Below are 24,984 nucleotides of genomic sequence, written 5' to 3' on the forward strand. Positions count from 1 at the left end.
ATTTAATAGAAACTGAGAGACTATGTGTGGCCATGTAGGAGACATGGAATGTTGAACAGCAGTGAAGAGCTGAGCTAGCATGAAAAATATATTATATTCCACAAATTTAAGACACATCTTTGGTTTACAATAATAATAAGCATGAAACATCAGATTTGTAAAAAATGTATAAGATTCAAGCTAAAAATATGTTATCCGGTCTAATTTATAAACTAAACACTCCAATATTCTACCTCAACTCCAAAGAATGTAATATGCTATATATAGTAGTAAAACCTAAACAGCATTCATTTATATCAACATTCAACTTTCGATTAAATTAGATATAATATATGGTGTATACACAAAGTAAAAAACAATGAAGAATCTTGATTAGCCTTCAAAATAAGCTTTAAATAAGTTATCAATTTTAAAAGACAGATCAAAAAAACAACTATTTTCATTAAATTTTTACTATAAAATTCCTTAAACCAACCAATTCAATGGTCTATACAAGGAAAAGTATCTTTACACTTCTTGACAATATTGTGTTGCTCTGATATTCAATTGATGGCTAATATAATTATACAGTGTTGTAACGATGGGGCCGGTGGTCCTGTGGCTTTCTGAAACTGGGGGTCCTTTTTGGGTCCCGGTTGCGAATTCCATCGTTGGATTTTAGATGTGCTCAATTTATAATTATGTTTGCATTATTCTAAATGTTTTTAATGACGAATAAATGATATATCAATGGCGGATCCAGGTATTTGATATAAAGGTGCCAGGGAGGGTCTTTCACAGTTGTAGAGTCTATACCACCTCAGCCCCACCATGGTTGGAGCTGAGGTGTGAACGATGATTACAGCACCTCTAGATGGCCGGAAATGGCTCTCACAGGCATAAAATTGTGAATATAATTTTTTTTTTATCTCTATTTAAAAAAATATTTTGACAAATTTAGCAGTGCCCTGGGCCGGCAGGTCGCACCCTCCCCTACACCCCCCCCCACACTTTTTATTCGGTCACTGGATATAATATGATATATGTCCTATGACCTACAGTCGATTTCACAGACACATTTGTTTCCCTGGTGGTGCTGAAATAAAAAAAATGTATGATTATGGCACGTTTAGATGGCCGGAAATGGCACTCAAAGACTTAAAATTGTGAATATAATTTTCATTTTATCTCAATTTTTAAAATTTCCTACAAACTTGGTGGGGTCCCAGGCCGGAAAGGGGCCCCTCCCTTTAATTCGCCACTAGATATAATAATTATGATATATGCCCTGTAGTCGATTTCCTTGACGGTCTTATGTATCAACAAAGTCCTTTTTTGTCAGGGTGCTACACCGAGGGAACCTATATGTAGGGCCCATTTGGAGCCCCTAGGGGTCGGGGGCCCTACAGCCACAGCATGAGAGCGCATAGGCGTTACGCCACTGTATACAAAGCCAGCAATTCGAAAAATGAATTTTACTGTAAATGATAGTATACTCTTAACTCACAGCCCCTGCCCTTATCCAGTATGAAAATACACCAAAAAGGTGGTCTGTACTAGAATGGCAGAAGAACAACTCTGATTCATGTAATTTCTTTACTTCATTTGTTGCGGTTTAAAAGTGAAAGAAAATCTGAAGATGCATTCAGGTTGGTAGGCCTATACAATATTTGAAGTATAACTGCTTTGTATTATGAGAAGAGCACATATGGACCTAGGCCTAAAAAAAATGTAACATCAAAAGATACAAAATGTAACATCCAACATATTATATTCTTTACTATGCACTGACTCTTAACACTTACAATTACTGGCCGACATTATTATCAATGCATTTGTTATGTTTCGCCTTCCAATTGTTTTAGAAAGTTAAAGCATGTGTCAACAGATCAGCCAGACATTGTGATTATGGATTTGCAAGACAAAACACAATACATTTCTTTCCTTTGGAATTTGCACTGGTTTATATATAACTTAAGCTTATTTCCAAAATTTTAAAATCAGGAGAAACTAGTATTCATGAGGTTATCTTTAATTTTTAAATACTGTCCAACTAAATTCCACACACTTATTGTTTTTTCCTATTTTATTTATAAAAGTGGCTTAAAATTATGTGTATATAAGTGTAGCACAGTATAGAAATAGTGAATCAGTATATCCTTAAATTATAAATAAACACAAACTTATATTTAGTATCATGTTATTGTTAAAAAAATATTATCTTTAATTATTCAATTTAAAACTAGAAAATATTCATCATATGCGGCAAAGACAAGCCAAACTAGTCACTCGTCGCAATCTTGTTTCAGAGAGAATGGCTAAAACATGCTGAAATGTCAAAATTTTGGAAATTTATTATTGCACTAAACTAAACTTATATATCTATACATCATGATATGCTGTTATTTTCTCCATTTTCAATGTTAAAACAACAATTTTTAACAATTTGGTGATGATTTCTGCATGAGAAATGCCAGAAATCATAAACTTTAAAGGCTGATTTCTCAAATATTGTTCTTTACACATCTGTATGTTTAAACGCTTGTAACTTCATAAGGAAATTTCGGATTTAAATGATTCTTTTAACATTTTATAGCTCATATTTTCATTATTAGCCCTGTATTAATAACTAAAAATTAATTTTTGCGATGAGTGACTGGTTTGGCTTGTCTTTGCCACATATTTAAACCATAAGGACTAAAGGATATAAAAATGAAAGTATATATTTTCATGTTAAAATCTTATTTTACTATACTCTACACTCCAATTGCCAACTCAAGGATGACTATGTCTTACAACATTAGAACTTCTTTAGCAGCAGTTTCATACTTGCTACTTTCAGCAGAATCGAAACAAGTTTCTTTTATGATCTGTAAATTCATAAATTCTTGCATCTTTTTTTCTATGGCATCTATTTTCCATATTATCAACTACCTTGTACAAATATACAATACATAATTTCTACAATATTTCTCCCATATTTGCTTTAACACAACCAATTTTGCTTGCCACTAACTAATGACCACGAAGTCAATGAAGCAAAAATTGTGGCTACAGTTTCTTCAGCTGAAATTTTATCAGAAATGAATGCAAAGGTTTTCAAGAAAATATCTTTATATATTGAATATATTCAGCAACTAAACAGAAAAAAAAATTATATATGAAAGGATAAACTGTAGTAACTGTTTCCATAAACTGGTATCAACATTTCTAATAAAAATACTTGTAATTACTATTATTTAATATATTATTAATATGGAGAACAGATTTTTCTCAAATTATATTTGTACCTACAATTTGTTGATAGTTTCACCAAACTACAAGCTATTGTATCTGATGGAGCCAAACTGGAAGATTGCCAAAACTGTAAACAAAGAAATAGACATGATGAATAGCCTTCTTTACAGATGTCATCAATAAACTAGACTCCGTTTTGCTCTGGCCAACTCTTTATCCTCATTTCTTCCTCATGTTTCTGAATAACGTTAGCATCCTGGTCGACTTGTTTCTTCAGCGATAACGGAAGGTCATCCTTTGTACGCGATGACTGCGTGTGAATCAGACCTTTAGGATGATGTTCACCTTTTGTGATTTTATTGCATAAGGTCAAAAGGTCATAATTTATCTTTTCCGAGATAACAGAGTCTTGTTTGTAGTCTGGATGCTGTTGCACGTAATCTCGCATCCATCTTGCGGTTGTTTTCAATTTACCTGGAAATAAAGTAAATAATCCATGATCAGAAGGGATTGGAAGTTAAGTATGTTAAACTCACACCTACATTAGGACTCCATAAAATTAAAGATGCAAAGATGCAACGGCACACTCTCCTATGGTTTTGGAGGTGGAACAAGTCTTCTTGGATAAGGACTAGGTACCATATGCCTAGTGTACACAATTGACACGTGCACTTTCAAGAACCCAGTACATCTTGGACGAGTAGGGATTACACCGTTGTACTGCTCCATACAGCCCCTTATGTCGACAGATGACATCAGCTGGCACCCGTTTGCCAGGTAGTTCAGACACAAAGGAGACTCTTCTGGGGGCATAAAGTTACTATTAAAATGAGCTAATTCACGCTTCGATGGCTTTAAGACTCTGGTGTAAAGCGCTACATAAATCGAACTGTTGCTATTTTTAACCATTAATATCATTAACATACGGACATCATACAAGTTCAATCTAATAAAACAAAAAATTCTGTAGGATATGATTTGCTGTTCTTTAAGATTAATTTTGCTCTTCCCATGTAGTGGCGGATTTAAGGGAGCGGGAAGGCAGCCGGCCCGCCCACCCTAATATTCAAATTTAAGTCTTAGAGTGCCATTTCTGGTAATCTAGAGGTGCCATAATCATACATTTTTTTACTTCAGCTGCAGTAGTCTAAACCCTATATCTGTGAAAATCCCTTCTTGGGCCCCCTCTATTGTGAATATCTTGATCCGCCACTGCCATGAGTAGACATTTTATCTAACTTGTGATTGTAAATTCAGGTTTTGATTGTGTTTGTGTGGCGACTACATCATTGGTAGATGAATAATCTGATTTATCTTATTGTATAATTACTGTAACTTACCGGAAGCTCTATCTGAAATCAGGTTGAGGTAAGTTAAAATGGTGCATCGCGTGTCTAAATCAATGTTGACTGAGCGGAGGTATTGGTTGATGAGAGGTATTATGCCAGGAAAGTCCGCTCCGCCCTCTATTGGACCGCCGTTGATAATTGTGTTAATATCCATTAACACATACTCATTATCAACATTGCCTTTGCAATGTTTTGGACCTATAAGAAAGCATCACAAATCCAAACATCAACATGTGTACACAACATACAGTACCTAGAATAATGTATTTTCAAAAGCTGTTGTGGACCAGGTTCATGTCTTTGTTTTAAAGTGTTTCAAAATCTCTTTCTATCAATTTCACAATGTTCAAACTACCCTGAGTACATTTATCTCAACACTACAACATTTCATTCCTGGTCATTTTCATCCATTTTCAATCCAAGGGGAAGAAAGACAAATGGGAATAAAATGCATTTCCACAGGATAAAACCAAGGAGGTATAAAAATTGATAAACCAAATGTAAACATTCCTAACATTTTTCAGGGTGTCAATACAACTTTTAAGTTAAAACAACTGATCCAATCACAACAGGAACAGGAATATGTGTTTGTCTAAGCTTTGTCTACACTATCAAATTTTCTGACAAAGAAACTGTTGTATGCCCATATATAGTCATAATGTGGCTATATATGGTCATGATGTGATGTCATCATGACCATATATAGGAATGTCACATGTTTTTGTCAAATAAAATTTGATAATCTGGACAGGGCTTAACATGAAAACATTTTTTCCCACAAATGCATGTGTCTTCCGTATATGTCTTACACAGTCATTAAGTGGGTCTTAGCAAAAATATCCAAGGGGTGGAGCTTAGTGGAAAGGTCTATCCAATCCCAATCCTTATGTTCCTAAACTCTTACCACCCACAGCAATATCTTTTTTTTTTTTAATGTGAAATACGTTCTTTTGGAGGTAAACATGTCATGTTCAGAGCTCAATATAATAGCAGCTTTTAATTATTATTTTAAATAAAATAATTGTACTGTACTTGGCAAGTTTGTCCAATTGCAGTGGAGGGGCAAAGAGGGGAAAGGGAATGTGCCCCTCTCCCATTTTGAGCAAATTCATAAATGGATCTTAATTACACCCAAATGAATTTTGATGATAAGAAGTGAGCAGAACAAAAAGCCATAAATGTACAGAGTTTAAAGTTAGCAGAACAAGACTTACATGTACGGACATCCTTTCTGAAGTAGAACTTGCCATTTAAAACAGCATCTCTTTTCTGTGCTTCATTAAGGTTTGCATCAACCTGCAAGAAAATGTAAGGCTGTAAGTACAGTTTAAAGGGTTAAAAGTTAGTGACGAATGGTGAACCCTTAGAGATTCTGCATTTTCATTTTGTTGTACCTTTATTTTTATTTTAAATATTTTTGCTTATTTATAATTCTTATGATGTGAAGCACATAGAAGTTATTATTATTATTATTATTATCATATTTGTATTTGGGATGTAAAGTATTATCACTAGAAAGTCGATGTGAGAATAAAGGTGTCAGCGAAACTAAAAGATATCTGGTCAATAGATAGAGGCTGGCTGGCTGGCAGGCTGTCCAACCACAAGATTTGTTCTTCTAAGTTATTTGCCTTCTTCCTTTCTTACTTGTTTTTTTTTCAATTTTAATTAAATTAAATACTTTGTGTTTACTTTTAAAAAAAAATGTTTTTTCTGTTGTTACTGTATTTTATAGAAGGAATTGAATATGTTCTCTGACAGGGCTCAGTTATGGATTAAGAACTAATAAAGTTTTGGGAGGATTTATTTTGAATCATGTAAAAAAAATCCTGGTTTTGACTCGGGCCAATAATTGCAAATATACCTCAATCTTGTGGGTAAGTGACTTGTTTTGGAAAGTATTGGGTATGAAAATTGTAACAATATACAGCATCCTTTACCTTCGATATGGGAATCAAAAAGTTGAGTTCAAAACTCAAAATGACTCTTGTTATTAGTACCATGAAGACCACATAAGCTGCATTTTCAAAGTCTGTCAATTGAACCTAAGAAATAAATATTATTTTATTATCTATGGTGTCATAATAATTGAATATACATTAATATTTTCTTCTGTTCTTTCATTCTCCTTCGCATTCACATATTCAAGTTCTACCACTTCTTAGTACAGTGGACAGATGTCAGGTGTTCCTTTATTGTTTACAGATGAAATTCTTATACCTTGCATCATTTTCATATGTATGAGGTGACCTCACCAAAATCAGATTCAACCAGTTCAAGACCGACTCAAAAAAATTTTAAATATTTTATTGATTTACTTGGAATTAGGGTAGTTTTTTTGACAACAAATATACACAGCAAAATGTAAAAAATAGCACATACCTCCATTGGTCTGAATTCAACTCTCCAACCTATTGTGGAGTTGACCGGTGGTGGTTTGAAGCGCATTGTCTGCCAGTTGGTTGATTGTATATTCTGTGGCAGAGGCAAAAGTAAAAGCCAACGATATAATTATATATCACGCAACTACACAAATTTGAAAAAGATAAATAAGACAGATTCTGACTACAATAACTACCATATGCATCTTGGGGGAGGGATGCTACTTCACTAGGGTCCTAAAAACCTAACCAAACTGTGCATCATGAGGGTGGGGAATTACCACAGTAGGGTCCTAGTGACATGCAGACCCTCATTGTAATAGAGCTATGCGTAATGGGGTAGGGATGATATTCCACGTTTATATGACCCGCATTCCTTCTTTGTATCCCAAATCCGGAGTTAATTAGGAGGCTTTCGATTTGCACGACAACGCGATGCTAGAACAAATTTGTTCATGCCTGACAGTCCTATGTTCTTTTAACAAAGCAGATTCGGCCAAATTGTGTCTTCTTACCTTGTCGAGCTCATAGAGACCTCGTTTATTTGTGCTATATAAATCCATCTTTAATTATTATTATTAAAATCCAGACATTCTGGCATGTGCAGATGACTTCTTAGTGATGTCAGTACATTCTATATCCTACTATGTCGTGCAATCAAAAGATCCTTATCTTTAAGTCTCAGTAGCTTGAAATTTGTATGGAATAGAGACCTAATAATGAAGTTTAACTTAGCATCCGACTGACTGACTGACTGAATGATTGATTGATCAATTACTAAATAACTAGTAATTGGAAAGATGATATTTCTTGGATCAAGAAATAAGATATCAATATCTCATATACAAATAAAAATAATATTATTGAACCTCAAAATGATCTGAATCTTGTGAGTCATCTTGATTAATAAGTTCAGAGAATAAGGAGACAGGGTCCCTGATGAACAAATGAGACACATGCCTGGCCAGCAGTCGATCAATACCTGCAATATAGAAAACACACATCATCCTCATTATTACCCTGATCGCCCATATACAAACAATTTTCTATTCATAATTTTCATCCTAACTATCTAGACCCCGGGTATTCAAACTTTTTAAGCTGGGGGCCATCCAATCTGTTGAGACCAGTGGCCATCCAATCTATGGAGACCATAAATTACGTATCATTTTTTTCTATGTCAGCCCCAATTATTTTTTTATAGCGAATAGAAGGGGCCAGGGAAGAACTTTCACAGATGGGGGACAAAAATGAGGTGAGCAAATTTTTAACATAAGTAACTCTAGATTCTTGGCAATGGCACATTTCAAAAATTAGTTTTCAAAGCAGTGTTTTCAACAAAATACTGTACATGCCCCAGCATGTATGCCTGCTGGTGCCACAAATGGTTAGAGATTGCATCATATCAGAGCCCACTTAATCCATTAATCTCTCCCTCCCCATGTCAATACCCTATGCTACTAGATATAGTGAGCTACACTCAGAAAAACCCACGCTCTTGTAAACAATGCTAAGTAGGGGTGCCTAGGTGGTGTTTCTACAGAAAATTTGTTCAAAAAATTGGCCGGAAAATGATTTATTTTTAGCAATGAGGTGCGGGCTAGATCAAAATCTTTGGCAGGCCAGAGTTGGCCCGCGGGCCAGGGGTTAATACCAGGGATTTAGACTAATCCATTTACAGTGATTATTCTCCCACTGCATATGCCACAGCTGGGTCTTCCTGTTGGGGGATTCTTACGCATTATTTGCTACAAATGTAAATACTGGAATTATAGTATGTACAGCACATTGTTTCTACTGTAATTTCTTTGTAATTTACTGCAAATATTTAGCATATGATGTACAACGCACACCTCCAATCAAAATTGTTGTATCCAAACAAATGGGTATTACATTTTTAATTGAGAAGGATAAAATAATTAAACTAATATTCTTCTTTGCCAAAGATTAACGCACCTGCATCTTGCAGTCGCTTACAAATATCTTCATCAATGACTAAATCTATGTCATTGTATCGGTCACTTGATTCTGAGAGGTAGCTATCGATTGAGTCATACCTGGATTTGTGAATCCGAAATTTATTTTCTTTTAGTTTCTAAAATGAAATAAAATGAAAAGATATAATTATGTTGTCAATGGTGACCATATGTTGCTTGTGTTTAAATATAATAAAATGTTCACATCCAACAGCAAGGTTTGAGACTCAATACAGGATAAAAAGAAAGTTTCATTATTAGGCCCAAGTCATGATGTTAAGCCAATATATACTTTCTGGGATTTTATTATTAGGGTACATTTTTTTTTTCACAAGGTATTGCATAATACTTCAAAATTCAAATTTATTTATTCATCAATCGATCAACAATCAATCAAATAAACAGATAAGACATGAATAAAATATATAAAATGAATAGTGAAAAATAATAAATCATGAATCAATAACTGTTATAAGTTGAATGAATAAATGTCAACATATATATATATAAGAATTAAAAAAAAACAGACTCAACAACACACACACAAGCACATACAATAAATAAATAAAATAAAATAAAATAAAATAAGAATAAATCAATTTATCAGAGAGAAGAGAAAAATAAAAAAAATTGTAGCAATCGGTGAACTATGAAATTATTTAGTAAATTTTTAAACATGCTACTGAAGCCTCAGCTTTCATATCATTACTGACGTTGTTCCAAATATGAGGACCTGAAATAGGAGCACTGTCTCTAGTACACTGTAGTCTACGAAATGGAGGTTTAAGATTATTTTTGCCTCTAGTGTTTTAATTGTGATTTTTACGATCAATATTATTATTAGGATTGTTCATAATTCGGTACGGGTGCACAAAAATAATATATACAGTACCTTGAGTCCCCTTTCTTCTTCTGTCCTATCATCTACCGAAGATGAGATAACGTACCACCGGCAATCAATATCCGATACATACCCACGGTAAAATGGAGAGGCCGCACTCAATGCTAACTGGTAAATAAAGAAAAATATTTGTTCACTTTCACAAATAATTAAACATCATGTTGGAATGCTTCTCTTAGTGGTACAGCACTAATTACAGGCAGCCTTCTTTTTAGTCTAGAATTTGCCCACAAGCATTCCACATCCTTCACCTGGTGAGTCCAGCTTACGCACAGTCAAGATTTTAGACAAAACATGATGTTGCTTCTAAGGTGCAACATGGGCTGTACTAATGCCTGTGGAGCCCGCATTCGGGCTAAGCACACAGTACAGTAGTAACTAAAATACTGTAGTAGCCCAGTAGGTTGGCCCACAGACACTGTAGCACCCATTGTTTGTATAATACAGCTTAGAAAAAAAGTCAAGAAGAATGGGCTGATTTTGCCACTGGCCACAATTTGCCTTTAAGCACCACATTCTCCAAGTAGTTGATATTGGATCAGTTCCAATGGCAAATATATTTTTCTCTTACCATTACTGGACAGAAAGGATTCAGTTGGTCATATAAGCTTCTAGCCTCTTCGATACAGCATGCCTGGAATGTCATTTGTATGCAAGAGTTTCCCATTCCAAAGGCCATGGCGTCCATGTAGATGTGGTCTGCCATGGCAGCTCTGGCGGACTCACCATCTGCATCATTCAGGAACTTCTCAATGAAAGGTGATGGAGTCTTTATGTCCTTAAAAACTGAACAACATGAGAAATAAATGCTACCATTATGAACATTAATTTTGGGTGATCTGGTGGGAATTTTCCAACAAAGCCAAAGCAAGTACTGTAATTAGTATGAAAACACTAAAAAATGAACATTTACAAGAAACAAACAGGTATTATAAACTGTATGCATGTTGGCTGCCTCCTAACCTCTAATAAATAGAGGATGGAATATCACCTAATTAGGAATATAGAACAACAATGAGAAGAAACACTTTAGTTTTTCATAAAATATGCATTTTTAGCATTATTTCAAGTAAAAAAATGCTAATAAAAATATTGATAAAGATTGTATCTATTTTCTTCAAATCTGCATTTTTACTTCAGAATTATTTCAAAGTATTTTTTAAATAATATTAAAAACTTAAGAGGAATTATATTTCTTACAACACAAATACACAGAATACAAACTTTCCCATGGCTTTCACACAATAAAAAACACAAAAATTGGTAGGATTAAGTTAGAAAAAAAGGCTGTGGGCTTTAGAATTCTAATGTAATGGAAATTGTCTATTATCTTTCCACCCAAAGTGATTTTAATAGAATGAAACAATTTTCTAAAGCATAACTCTAATAAATTCAATAAAACAATATACCTGTACTAGCAAGTTAAAAACAGAAGCATTTAAAAAATCTGAAGCCTTGAAATTTGAATGTAATATAAATTACTTTTCCTTTCTATAGCAAAATTCATTTTCATAGAATTATGTGATTTTCTACAGCTTAAATTTTCATACAATTCAATCTAAAAGAAATTGAAAAATATTTTTAAAATGCATTTTACAGGGGTGTAGGCTTCAGAATTATAATTTATTGAATGTTTTTTCCTTCACTTTTAGCACAAGTCATTTTCACAGAATTAAGTCATTTTCTAGAGCTTATCATTTCAAACAATTCAATATGATAAATATGAGTAAAAAAAAGCTGTAGGTTCAAGAATGTATATCTCTTTATAGCAAAAGCCAATTTCGTAGAATTCTATAAATTAACTCATCATATTAATCTAAAAGAAAATGGAGAGTACAGTAACTAAAAAAAAATGCATTTAAGAGGGGTTCAGGCTTATAATAATAATCAATTTTTACTTTAAACAATTTATAATAATAATCAGTGCTGGAAAAAGTGTGTGACCGCATGACCAGTGGTCGGAGGCAACATGAATGTCTCAGAGGCATTTTGGGGGAAAAAAAATTCAAAAAAAAATAAACTGTTGGGCTATTAATATACAAATATTAATACATCTAGAGCAGTCAATATTTGTTTTATATACCTCATAAATAGATTCTACAAGGCCTAAAGTAAAGCCACCATAAAGTCTAAATAAGATAAAAAATTGAAAATATATACAATTAAGCATACTTGGAATATTAATGCAAACTTTTTCTCCTCTCCTTTTCCGAATGTTCCTTGTCAGTGTCCTGAAAATGAGGAATTATTATAATTGCATTCATGTCATTTGTTTATATGACCATCAAAATACATACAAAAATGATATAAAAAAATTATAAATATAATTCAGCTCTGGGACAGCTAAAGTCATGAAATTACAATAGATCAGCTGTCCTGTATCATAGTTATAAATCTAGATTTTTATTTTGATTTATTTCTTTAGGCAAAATACTCATATGCGTCCGTCAAGGATTGCTAATAGTGAATTATATAACTGTCCTACTTGTAGTTGATGTTAACTTTCACACAACAAACATATACACATGATGCTTTACACAAACTAAACCTCAATATGATATTTAGAGACTAGTAGAGTTGTTTTGTTCGTTGGAAAAATCCTGCAACATTGACAGGAATTAAACTCAGTATGACCCTTGAAATTGAAGTCAAAGCATCTTCAACTCCACTCAAATAATAATGCATTCACAATAAAAAAAATAATGAAATCCTAGACTAAAATGTAATCAAGTCATTTACCTGTATCTTGGATGAGCACTAAAAATCACTTCATCAGGAATAAAGATTGACTTTGATGCGCCGGTATCAGTTGGATTCGGCTCATAAGTTGGATGTGTGAATTTTGGACAACCAAGTCTAAAATTAGATGAATATAGAAACAAAAACTGTGTAAAACTCATTGCCAATTTATGATTAATAAACAGGTAGTATGTTGAGTGAGATTACCATATATGGCATAAGACGTTCTTATGCCATGTATTCTTATGTGGGGGTGGGGGGAACCATAATGAATGATCCTTTATTTCTAAGGGATGTTCTGATTAGGAAAAAATGACAATTTTCAATACTCCATATATATTTGAGCACCAGATGTTTTTTTACGGGGATCACACACAAAACCAGAGTTTTCAGCAGGTACCTAATGCAAAACAGATGTGTTATAATTACACCAAAAGAAAGAACAATCAGGGACTTTACCATTCTTTTTATTCAATGATTATTGTAACATGTATAAAAATTTATAGTAAATATGGTTACTTTTCGCAAATTAATCTCAAAAAGTACAAAAAGCTGAGATAACGGCCTTTGAAAGGAAGCTTATTCACTACATGTGTGCTGGGTGGATGATTTCTATTTGATTATACACAAAAAGAAAACACTAAAGATGGAAATCTCTTGTCTTTGGCACTCAAACTATGGGTTACCAAAGACGAAGATTTTAGTCTTTGGCGTTAATGTGAGACTATGACAGACTATCTACGTTGAAATACTGGCTCTCATCAGATCTGACTGAGGCTGAAGGCCTGAGTTAGTTGAATGGTTGAACAGTAAGAATGGGCCACTATATCAGTAGCCTCAGTTATGGGCTCATGTTTGAATCCCATTCCTTACTCCTGGTTTGAGTAGCTAGGCCCCATTTGCTTGTGTGCACTTTAAATTTAACACCCCCAGAGTACCTTTTAAGTGGAGTACAGGTTGATCTAGATGTAAAGGTAGGAGAATAACCCATAACTTGCAGCGTCAACCCCTGTTATTATGGACAGATGTACAAGAAAAAGCTCCTACCAGTACAGGTACGATGTGACCCTTAAAAGTTGTTGAACAAGTTTGTCAATGCTGTGAGTCACGTAAAAATTTCATAACTTTACCCTTTCTTTACCCTTTTACAATAGTAAACACCTGTTCATATTTCCTGTAATGCAAATTCATGATGATAATCTGTGAAATGAATTACAACTGACCTAGGATATGCTGTCAAGCTAAGTGGTGCCTCGCCCATCTGCTCATTTATCAGTTTCCGTACCTCTTCACGTCTGTAGATGAAAAAAAAACAAGGTCAAGATATTTAGTAATAGTAACATCCTGAACAGAGAAAATAAAATACAAAATATAAAAATATTTAATTAGTAATTTAAGTCAGTTATTAGTACACACTCGAACTTAAACCTGTAATACTTTTATTAGAAGTGTGGGGGGGGAAGGGGTGGCACAGGGCCCCTGTCAGGGAGAGCTGGCCCCCACCGTTGGGGAGAAAAACCATGATTTGTCGGGGAGAAATATAATGTGATTTCTACATACTCTATAATTGATTAAATAAGCTTTTGAAACCCCTAAATTGTCATATGTTTGAGAGATTCGCCCCCGAGGACACTTTTGAGAGATTTAGAACGATACCTGACCATGTCCACTTTTTTTCGTCGGGGACATCGCGCCTCTCCCCCCACCCCTCATCGGGAGCATCGGACTCCCCGTCGGGCATATCCTAGTGCGACCTGCTTCTTCAGACATGCACATTCGAAACTGTGAAAGAAAATCTCTTCAAATCTGACAAAATACACATAAACACAAACACTGCTTTTGACCTTGAGTTAGAACAAAGCATGTTATCAATAATACCATATAACAATAAAAAGAAAGACTTTGTTACCGTAATCTCATGTTAGCCTCTACAATGTTGAAATGTGCTAAAGTTCCACCATATGGCTTTCCAGGTGTTCCTTCTACCATGTAATTGGCGTATTCCGGACGCCATGTTGTAGGGTGATTTCTAGTTCAAAATAAAATTTTTAATTACATTCAGTACAGGTATTAAAGTGGGTGAAGATTTTTGCCTTTTTCGTTGAAATTCTTTCAATCAAATATCTGATTTTCTTAACTTTGGACTTCATTGTAGACTATACAACATGTGTTTCACACTTTTCTTTTATTTTTCCTATTTATATTGTCAATAAAAGGGATATATCCATCATCATGGTAAAACATATATTAAACTCAAAATCAAATACCTGTACAATTAACGGTTAAAGAAATATGCAAGAAGCCTCTGTGCTCTACAGTATGTTTTCAAAATTAGTGGTGGTGATGATGAATGTGCTGCTATCCACAGCATTTACTTGTCAAAAATACACAATAAAATACATTAGAAAATTGCTTTTTGAACACTACAGGTTTTAAGAAAAAAAAACATCAACACAACACAAAAACATCATTACAGGAAAAAGTAACTCTACATATATTAAACATCAATTATTTATGGACATTAAATTACAAACTTTAGTATACAAAATTTAGATCAATATTTGTGGCAAAGACAAGCCAAACCAGTCACTCGTCTCAAATCCTGTTTCAGAGATAATGGCCAAAACATGAAGGAACGTCAACATTTTTTATGTCTATTTTATTACACTAAACTAACCATTATATATATATCATGCTATGCTGTTATTTTCCCCATTTGATGATAATACATCATAATAATATGTCAGATTTAAATGATTCTTTTACCACTTTATAGCTTTCACTTTACTGTTTAAACCCGTATTAACTAAAAATCGATTGTTGTGATGAGTGACTGGTTTAGGTATAGGTACTGTATAAGTTGTTGGGTTTACTGTTTTTTCCCCTTTTTTTTTTATTGTTCATAATTGTTATTTTTTGCTTTTGGGTTTTACAAAATAAAATCAATAAATTATGTATTAACGTTTGGTTGGGGTCATACTTTTCAGGAATACTATAATTTGTTGTCACAATACTTAAATCGTAAACTGATACTGACAAATCAGTAGATTCGTAAACATGACAGACGATAAGTGATATGTAAACTAGGTAGTGTGAAGCTGCTGCAGTGGGTTTTTGGGTCATCTGTGAGAATAACAATTAGTGCTTATTATCCTTTATACCAAACAAATAGCAAAAATATTAAGAAATACTGAGTCGGCAATAAGAATATTGATTAATATGAAAACCATGATTGGTGAGAAGATGCATCTGCATGTAAACTAGAGTAGTACTGGAATTTACTTTGTCATCTAATATGGAATAACAATTCTCCTATTTGCTGCCATACTGGTATTGCACTTTAATATCAGTAATGTATCTCTCCACAGTGCATAGACAATCCATCTATACAGTAATTTATGTAAAGCTGACTTAATCCAAAACAAGGTTAAACATTTTTAGAATTTTGGACATCATACTGTATGATGGTTTTCAAATTGTTCTGTTTTATTTTATAATAGTATTGTGTCTTTGGTCGTTTTTAATTAAAATATAAAATTAATATTTCAAGTTGTGTTTCTTTGTGTGTTGTCCTCGGCCCAGGAAATATCTGAGTAACAAATAAATTGATGATCTTAAAATTTATTTTGATTCATAATTTATTTCTATATTGTTGGAAAACATTGGAAAACAACCAATCTTTTTTATATATATTTTTTATATGTTTTTAATAGATCTTATGTTATTTTATTAAATTTTATGTGTGTTAAAATCTGGAAAACAAATTTCATGTATGTTTTTTATGTCATTGATAAAACAAATCTGGATTTAATGCATACTTTATGTGTATGTACAGTACGTCTGTATGATGTCGCACATACGTATGTACTGTATAGAGACAGATGACAATACTGAGTTGTTCAAATCAAGGATTTTATAACCTATGGATGGGTGTAAAAACCAAGGATAACCCAGAAAAGTCTGAAGAAGACTTATTTCCAGTGGGGTCCTTCTAGTGATGACTGGGCAGTACACCAGGAGACAATCCCCTACTCTTTTCGAAAGAGGTACTATGTTCTTTAATGTGCACATGGGACACATTGCACACAGAACCAATGGTTTAAATGTCTCATCCCAAAAATGGTGCGTTTTCATAACTTGCCCTCCAGTTGAAATAAAAGGAGAGTAGCGATGAGAATTGTACTGATGAGATCTCCACGGTTCAGCGCACACACAGTGGCTACCACCAGTTTAACCAAGGACTTATAACTGTTACCAGGATAGGAAGCTGGCTGGTTTAAGCCGTCTAACTGGAATTAGCCTTTATGTGTGGTATTGTTATATGCTAATGTGCATGGTCAGAAAAACAAAACTTTCCTTAGCCACATTGCGGCCCGCACTGCGTATCGGCTTGGGGAATTACGGTACGGAAACAAAGCAAAATAAGGGTACTAATTTCACTTGGCATGCAAGTCAATCATACTTACACATTTAAAAACAAACTAATCTACCAATAAAATCACCTGCTAGTTAAGATATAAGGCAAGTATGTTCACAAATTTGATTTTAAATTGATGTGATTTTGTTTTGTAGTATTACAATGAACATCACATAGGCTAGCCTAGGTCATGTCTGACCGCTTATAAAAATGCAAAACAAAGACCCAAAACAAATTAGAATGAAGTTATCAACTAACTAGTGCATTAAAATTATTCATATACTTACTACTTACTTATATGAAATTAAAATGTATTGCTCACAAACGCCAATTTTTTATTTTAATTCGCCCTTTTTTTGTTTTACAGTACTGTAATCCTTGGCAGGCCTAGCTGTACGCCTAGCCGATACGCAGTGCGGGCTGCAGTGTGGCAAAGGAAAGTTTGGTTTTTCTGAGCATGTGCAGATTGTACTTATCTGGCTCATTAGCATAACAATACCACACATAAGGCTAATTCAAGTTAGACGGCTTAAACCAGCCAGCTTCCTATCCTGGTAACAGTTATAAGTCCTTTGGTTTAACCAACTGAGCTAACTGCTCTCTCTCTATGGCAGCTGCACAGAAAAAAATGTGTTGATTCACTTCTCACACACCAGTGAGCAAAAAGCCTTGAAAATATGCAAGTCATGGCTATCATCCCACCTACCTTTTACACAGCGACTAACAATGGAACATTGCCAAAAACCAGTCAATCAATCACTAATAAGTCAATCATCGAAAAAGAAAATATCTTGCTATTAAAAGCCTATTGACTAAAACATAAAACTGAGCTATTACTGCTCTCTTTCTCTATGGCAGCTGAACAGAAAAAAATGTGTTGATTCATTTCTTACACACCAAAAAGCCTTGAAAATATGCAAGTCATGGCTAACCCCTACCTTTTACACAGGGACTAAGAAATGGAACATTGCCATTGAAAAAGAAAATATTTTGCTATTAAAAGACTATTGACTAAAACATAAATCTAGTACAGGTATAGTAAAATAACAAATTGTTAGAACTATATTAGTACTACTTATGCCGTTAAGCATTACTGCTACTACATTTACACGAGTGCATTTTTGACTAATATTGATTTAATATCATACTTTGTTCTATAATCTTTGTTCTGTCACGTGACATTATATGTCAGGCCCTGGCCAATGGAAATACAGTAAGCCAATATATGGATTTTATAGATATTTTACCAGGGCCTTAGGATTTGGTTTTCAATTGTAATGTAATAATACTAATTGATGTGGCATTGTACTTGTTTTGTCAGACCTTTCAAAACACATCAAAGTACTGACCTTGCTAATTTTAATCAAAAATCCCATAGGTGTACAAGGCCTATCGTTGTAAGCGCCTTGAGCACTTTAGTGGAGATGTGCGCTTAATAAATCTTATTATTACTATTATTGCATTGCTGTTCTGAATGAAAATCAATACTATAAGTTTGAATAGACTTTTATACTGTAATTGAATTCATTTGTACTCCATTGATCTTTTAGCACCATTGGAGAGTTCGCCTTGCAATCCAGTCTGGAGGGGGGGGGGGGGGGGGGTGAGGAAGTAAAATCAATAAATATCCTGTCAATCCTACTAAGAACATGTTTAATGTGTATATATCCTAGTAACGAAAACTAAAAATAAATTAAATTTATGCTTATAAAATACCCTATTTTAAATTATAATCTATAAACCCGTTGACAGATGCTTTATGTTTACAAAAAATTTAGATAATTTTGGTGAGCTTGCACACTTATCTCCCTAGATACTACTGTGTACAGCAGTTGAAATTTTATCAGTATGTACAGTATGCATCTACTGTACTTTCTGATTGTGAAAATGTTGGCATTTATTGTTAGAAATGCATAATTGGTACTCCAGGAGATGAGTAAAACAACTCCCCGGTATTAAAACAAGTGAGAAATTCCAATATGACACTTCCAATAAGTGTTGTTGACCATCAGTGTAATTTTTCAGATTTACATTAACGCTGTAACAAGAAACATTTTACATACGATGGATTTGTATGCTCTTGTTGTTGTAGAATCTTCAGCAGTTCAGGTCCCTTCAAACTCAATTGAGCTGTTTGTGCTTCATCGTTCAGACGTACCAGCATATACTCAATCTGTTTTCAAAACATATTGTATTTAATTGTCAGTGTAGATGTTGAATAAATAAATAAAAACAAGTATGGTACTACCAGTAGTAAATGGTAGTAGCTCAAACTGACATTAACTAGTTTGTAAGAATAGCATTACACAAACATTAAACAGAAAAATTAACATTCTTTTGTTTTTTAAGGGTTTGTTTAAAAATTAAAATATAAAGGTTGAGCATATTACTAACAAAAAGAGGGTGTGGATGGAGTTTAGTACATTGAACTGCAGTTACTAGTAGCCTAAAGCACAGTAGACTCAAATTGGTGGATGCAAGGGGTACTTGTCCCATCCCCAACTTCCTCCACCCATCCCAGCTAGCAAAAATGAAAAAATAGATCAAACATGAAATTGTTTAATATGATTCAGAGATGAAAATGGTTAAAACTTCGAAATTTCCAGGCAATACACCTCATGGACGACAAATATTGAGAAGGGAATGCCCTTCTCACACCATTCCCCGGCACTAGTTCCTCAAATGCAGCTTTCCACCACATCAGCAGAAACATCCTGGATTCTGAAACTATTAGTCCATTATCTGAATATCATCAAACAGTGGTGATAATGAATTATATATTGCAAGCATTTTCAGTACAGTGAGCATAATTTACCTCATCGCCCCATTTGAGCACATCACCTTTGCGATCCTTTAGCCTCTCATATAGGTTGATGAACTGCTGAACTCCATGGTTTCTTACATGGTCGGCATATTTTTTAGTTTCTTCCCATGTAAGAGGGGATCCTTCAGACAGCAGTCCCATTATCAACCTGTAACAGAGTTGTGTGTTAATGAACAGTCAGCCAATTCACATTTTAATTAAGCGACTACACTTATAAAAGGCAAGTCATCTGCAAGGTCGGTGGTGAGTGCACATTTACGCTAAGCCCCACCCCTTGGATATTGTTGCTAAGGCTATTCTTTTCTGGAAGAGAGTACACAGTAGTAAAACTAGAGAACAGCTCAATCGATTTGAACAAGGTATACATGGTTTAGTGCATAGTTATCGCCATCTTCTATTTCCATCAAGTCTGATGCAATCACAAATAATTTAAATAATAGATAATTGAAATCTTGTTTACACATGTGTCAACATTCCTGATGATGACATAATAAATGTCAAAATATTGAATCCCGACAGGATGGCGTGCATTTCGATACTTGGAGTATGTGTATTATACTATCTTATGTCAACTTAACAGTATGAAAGTCCATGTTGTTAGTGAAGTAAGGGCACATAGGGCACATAGAAAAAATTATTAGAATATCACTCTTTAAAAAAAAAAAATTGAAGAGGGCCTGAGGTTTTTTTTGTCTATAGACGTTTTCAGCCCACTGGGTGGGTCTCTTTAGGGACAAACTGCAGTGTTGTCTAATTTAGCTGTGGAACACGCGAGTCTTCACGCTGTGAATTAACGATCCAATCAGTACACTGCGTGGGTCTCTTTAGAGACTTACCACGGTTTTGTCTATTTTGAGCCACAGTTAACTAGCTGTTTTAGTGACAGTAAACAATAAGAATTTGAAGAATAGGCTTGGCATTCAACTTTATGGCAACCAATGTCTCGTCTAATAAATTGGAAGAGTTTGAAGTCTGCAGAATTTGGAGCCAATCTCTTTATATTTTGTGAGCATTTGTTTTTTTTTTATGCTGTTAAATAAATAATGCGGAAAAAAAATTATTCCCACATCAATATTTCCTAAATTTTTGACACAGGTGGGAGTGATAACCTAATAATTTTTTCTATGTGCCCGAATGTGAGTCATGTTTTTTTTTTCCTAGTACACAAAGTTATTATTGAATATATCTTGAAAAATATGTATAAAGTGAGGTTTCTGGTAAGTTCAGTTTTTTTTCTGGAGTTTGAAATATAGGCCTACTATTACAAAGTTCATAGAAAATGTTACAAGATATATTTTGGTGTGTTTCTACTCCTGCTTCTACTACACTAGACTGAGTTTCCAATGCAGAACTCTATGCAGTTTTTAAAATACTGGGACAATTTTGCATACAAAATTTTGCATATCATCATGCAAAGTCATACCCTGAATGTTGTCTAGCATTGAGGACGCACACTGATTAAATTTCTGTGGACAGTGATTTTCTAAGCAAGGCCATTTTCAATTTTATAAAAAAGTGTTTTCTTAAAGAGGAGAAAAAACACTTCCATGATGTTTACAAAAGCACTTTACACAATTAATATTATTATTCAATTATTTGGATTTTAGCGGCTTTTACTGCCCTGCTGTAATAGACATAAATTTAAATCAAAATTTAGCTTGTTTTGGAGTTGGCCTACAGTATGATGCTCCCTCTTTGCAAGTAGAGGGATTCGGCGATGGGCGTCACATGGCTTTACGTGGGTGTTGGATATAAACAATCCACTGACACAGCAGTGTTTTACATGGAGATTGCTATCACGGCTGTCCGTTGTTTATTGCTGTAAAGATTATTATAATTCTAGTAAACTATAACAAATTGATTGGAAATAAAACATGAGAATTTTGCCTTAATGGTTTTCTAATGCTGTAAATAATACTGGCCGCAAACATTGAGATTTTTCAACAAATGTTAGGCCTAGGCCCCCGCACATCTACGGCATGGTTTAGTTATGACCCACAAACTACGCTGTGATGTTAGGGCTAGCTAAGGTTTATGAGGGATCACTTAAATTTCAAAGCATACAATCCTTCGAAAATGCTGGGATAAGTAATAAACACTATTTTGAACAATCGTATAGCCTTTCCGAGCCATTTATTTCTCAACATAATTTAACAGTGGGTGGTTGTTTTCACAACCATTACATTATCTTTTCCTATACTATCGCACTGTAATGTTTTTCATGTATACCCAAGCTAAGTCACAAGATCGGCTGTAAACAAACATTGCCGAATCCCTCTACTATTCCTTTCTGTTTTTCCCCATTTTATTCTTTTTTTTGGGGGGGGGGGAAGGGACATGGGGCCCTTAGATCGCCTCTGCTAACTGGGGCCCAAGTTGATGTGTGGGGCAGTATCTGACTGGGCCCAAGTTGACCTGTTTTCAAAAAAGAACATTGCATTTTGGCCTAGCTCAGCTAGAAGGACGTCTAGCGGCTGCTGCTGCTACCTACTACTGCTAGGCTAGGCCTAGTACTAGGCATCCATGCATGGCCTAGGAGGCCTACTAAATAGTACGCCTAGCCTAGGCCTGCCGCCCACGGATAGGCCTCTAGGCCTAGGCCTACAGCAGTAGTCCCTAGCTTATAAATCATACATTTTTATAAAGCAAAATACCTTATATTTTATGCAATTAACAGGTTCTTAGCGACAATAATTCTGTAAGCACATTGACTTAACTTTCTACTACACTCGATGCTAACTTACTGTACATATCAAAGGCTTGCTTATTGCTTAGTCATCACGTTCACGACCACCAGCAGTCAATCAGTGGGGAGGTGGGCGGTGCAATTTGATCAAGGACTTGATGACCTGGGTTTTTTTTAGCGTACACACAAAGTGGGCGGTGCCAATCGTCGACTTCGTTTTTTGCACAATAGTGCATGAGTGCGACCAGCAAATCCTCCGGCCAGTCGTGGCGTACCTGGACTCCTGGACGTCAAATGGGGACGGAGAAGCAGGCCCGTATCCAGGGGGATTTTTATGATTTGGGAAAACCCCCCTTTTCTAGTAAACCCCCTCATTTCTGGCGAACCCCCTCTTTAAATTTCCCAAATACGTCCTCCAAAATGCACTGCAGACCCACCCAGACACAGACATTTTTAAACATATCCGCTTTTATAGCATTATTTAGACACATAAAGCACAAAAGTCCTCTTGCTTTGGGGGTTTCGCGGACCCCACCGGGGCTTCGACTGTGGACGTCACGCCCAGAAACCCCCTCCCCCCCCCCCCCTTGGAAGAACCTGGCTACGGGCCTGCTGACTATAGGCCAAGGGAAGGGAGGGTGGGGAGTGAAGGTGCTGGTAGGGCCTCAATGATTAAAATTTAAGTGAGGGAGGTGACCTAGCTCGCAAAAACAGCAGCGTACGAGGAGGTGGTGACGTGCCCCAGTGCATAATTTCCGGGCCGGCCCTACTAAAGGCACCTGATCGGACCCAGAGACAGAGCCTTGGTGGGATCTCGAGCTCTAAATTTAATGCTTCATTCTGAAATTGTTTAAAACAGATACGGCATTGTAACGAGCATAATTATTTATTTATAGAGTACAGTAGGCCTATTCAAAAACCTTATTTCAAATAGGCATATAGTCAAAGTCATATATTTTTATCGTTTCGCCTTTTTCACGCGCGAAAGCGTAACCGACAGAAATAACATAGCGTTTCGGCCATATTTTCGGAGGTCATGTTACTCAAAAAATCATATATCCTTAACGGGAGGTCGTGTCAACATATTTTTTTTCATTAAAATGTTCGCAAAGGATATACGTATCTACATACCGTATGTAAAAAAAAAAAAATTGAAAATTTTTTTAGCCTATCAAATAATATATTTATATTTATCAAATATAATATAGAAAACCGATTTTGTATAGTGCGTGTTGCTATTATTTCAATTAAGTTTTGACAGGCTAAACAAATTTTATTTTTTTTGTAACTCATACAGTACTTAGATATATCCTTTGCGAACATTTTAAAGAATAAAAATGTCGATGCGACCCTCCGTTAAGGAGTTATGATTCTTAAAGTAACATGACCTCCGAAAAAATATGGCCGGCACGCTAAATGATATTCGGTCGAACAGTGTGAAATAATGGCAATGTGTGTGTTAACACTAGGCCTACACAAAATCGGTTTTCTATAAACAAATTTTCAATCTTTTTTGAAAGTCATCCTACTTGTTTGATGGCACGTAATAGGAAATTGGAATGCATAGGTCTATATAGTCTATAATTATGGCCTCTAAAACCTTACTGAGGGGAAAATTTAAGTAATTTTAAAAGTTATATTTTTAGATGTAGGCCTATGCCTATTGCCCGGGACCCAGTGCTTTGCACAGGCAGGGTCCACTGCCTGTACCAACGCCACTGTCGCAAAATAAGTTGATAATGGGTGGAGGTGGTTTGAGCTTGATATTTTTGTCTTTAACATGTTTATGGAGAGCTGGAGACTATGAGGGGATGCTTGGTGGGGTCTCCCAGCATCAGAAAAATAGTCATCAGAGCAGGTCTAGGCCCAGGCCCTACTAAATTAATATAGGCCTATCAGTGCGGGAAAAAACAGAATAATGTTCATTATATTGCATTACGTCGCAAAGAGTTCAGAAACAGCGAAGTAGTAAGTTGCCGATCCACATAGTTAGACCTAAATTATTATTTTGTAATCAAGCATGCCTCAATCAACACTCGATGGCTGTGGAAAGTTAACCGAGAGGGTTTTATAACATTTTGAATCTTGTCACCAGGGACGGCCCGGCCCCGCCTCCCCCATCCCCCTTTTGGGAGGTTAAAAAAAGGAAAAAAGAAACGAAAAAAAAGAAAGAAAAAGAAAAAAATGATAGCCCAGAACGCATCAAATGTTATTATGATTTTTTGACATTAACAAGGGACAATTAATTACGTTAAATTCAGGATTTTACGTGCTCGACAAGCGCGTTAGTTACGGGTTTGCGCATGCGTATTTCGATGTTTACAAAGGGGCGGAGTTATCGCGTTGCACGTTGGGTACTATACGTTGAAGTTAAAGCCCCATTCCCGGCAAAATTTCACTAAAAATGACTTTTTTTTAGAAAATATGCATTTGCATTACTCCAATTATTATAAATCATGGAAAAATATTGGCATGAATTTTAGTTTTACGCAAAA

The 24,984-nt window shown here is 35.0% G+C and overlaps 1 protein-coding gene across 2 annotated transcripts; it reads right to left on the reverse strand.

Annotated features, from left to right (window-relative positions):
- Nucleotides 1-2,898: 2,898 nt before the first annotated feature.
- Nucleotides 2,899-22,663, reverse strand: LOC117103050 (glutamate--cysteine ligase catalytic subunit-like). 2 transcript variants are annotated; one of them, XM_033243521.1, is made up of 16 exons: nucleotides 22,548-22,663; nucleotides 19,795-19,951; nucleotides 19,043-19,152; nucleotides 14,472-14,591; nucleotides 13,786-13,857; nucleotides 12,563-12,679; nucleotides 11,996-12,054; nucleotides 10,395-10,609; nucleotides 9,815-9,931; nucleotides 8,903-9,041; nucleotides 7,816-7,928; nucleotides 6,948-7,040; nucleotides 6,506-6,610; nucleotides 5,780-5,861; nucleotides 4,557-4,763; nucleotides 2,899-3,690 (listed from the first exon to the last, which is right to left on the reverse strand). In XM_033243521.1, exons 2-16 carry the CDS (start codon nucleotides 19,942-19,944, stop codon nucleotides 3,401-3,403), a joined length of 1,989 nt encoding a protein of 662 aa, XP_033099412.1. In that variant the 5' UTR covers nucleotides 19,945-19,951; nucleotides 22,548-22,663; the 3' UTR covers nucleotides 2,899-3,400. The 2 variants fall into 2 exon arrangements, with proteins under 2 accessions (XP_033099412.1, XP_033099411.1); XM_033243520.1 differs by having other exon boundaries at nucleotides 22,458-22,594.
- Nucleotides 22,664-24,984: the final 2,321 nt, after the last annotated feature.

The sequence above is a fragment of the Anneissia japonica genome, unplaced genomic scaffold (assembly GCF_011630105.1).
Source record: "Anneissia japonica isolate Jap-2015-1 unplaced genomic scaffold, ASM1163010v1 scaffold284975_len822289_cov185, whole genome shotgun sequence".
NCBI lineage: Eukaryota > Metazoa > Echinodermata > Crinoidea > Comatulida > Comatulidae > Anneissia > Anneissia japonica.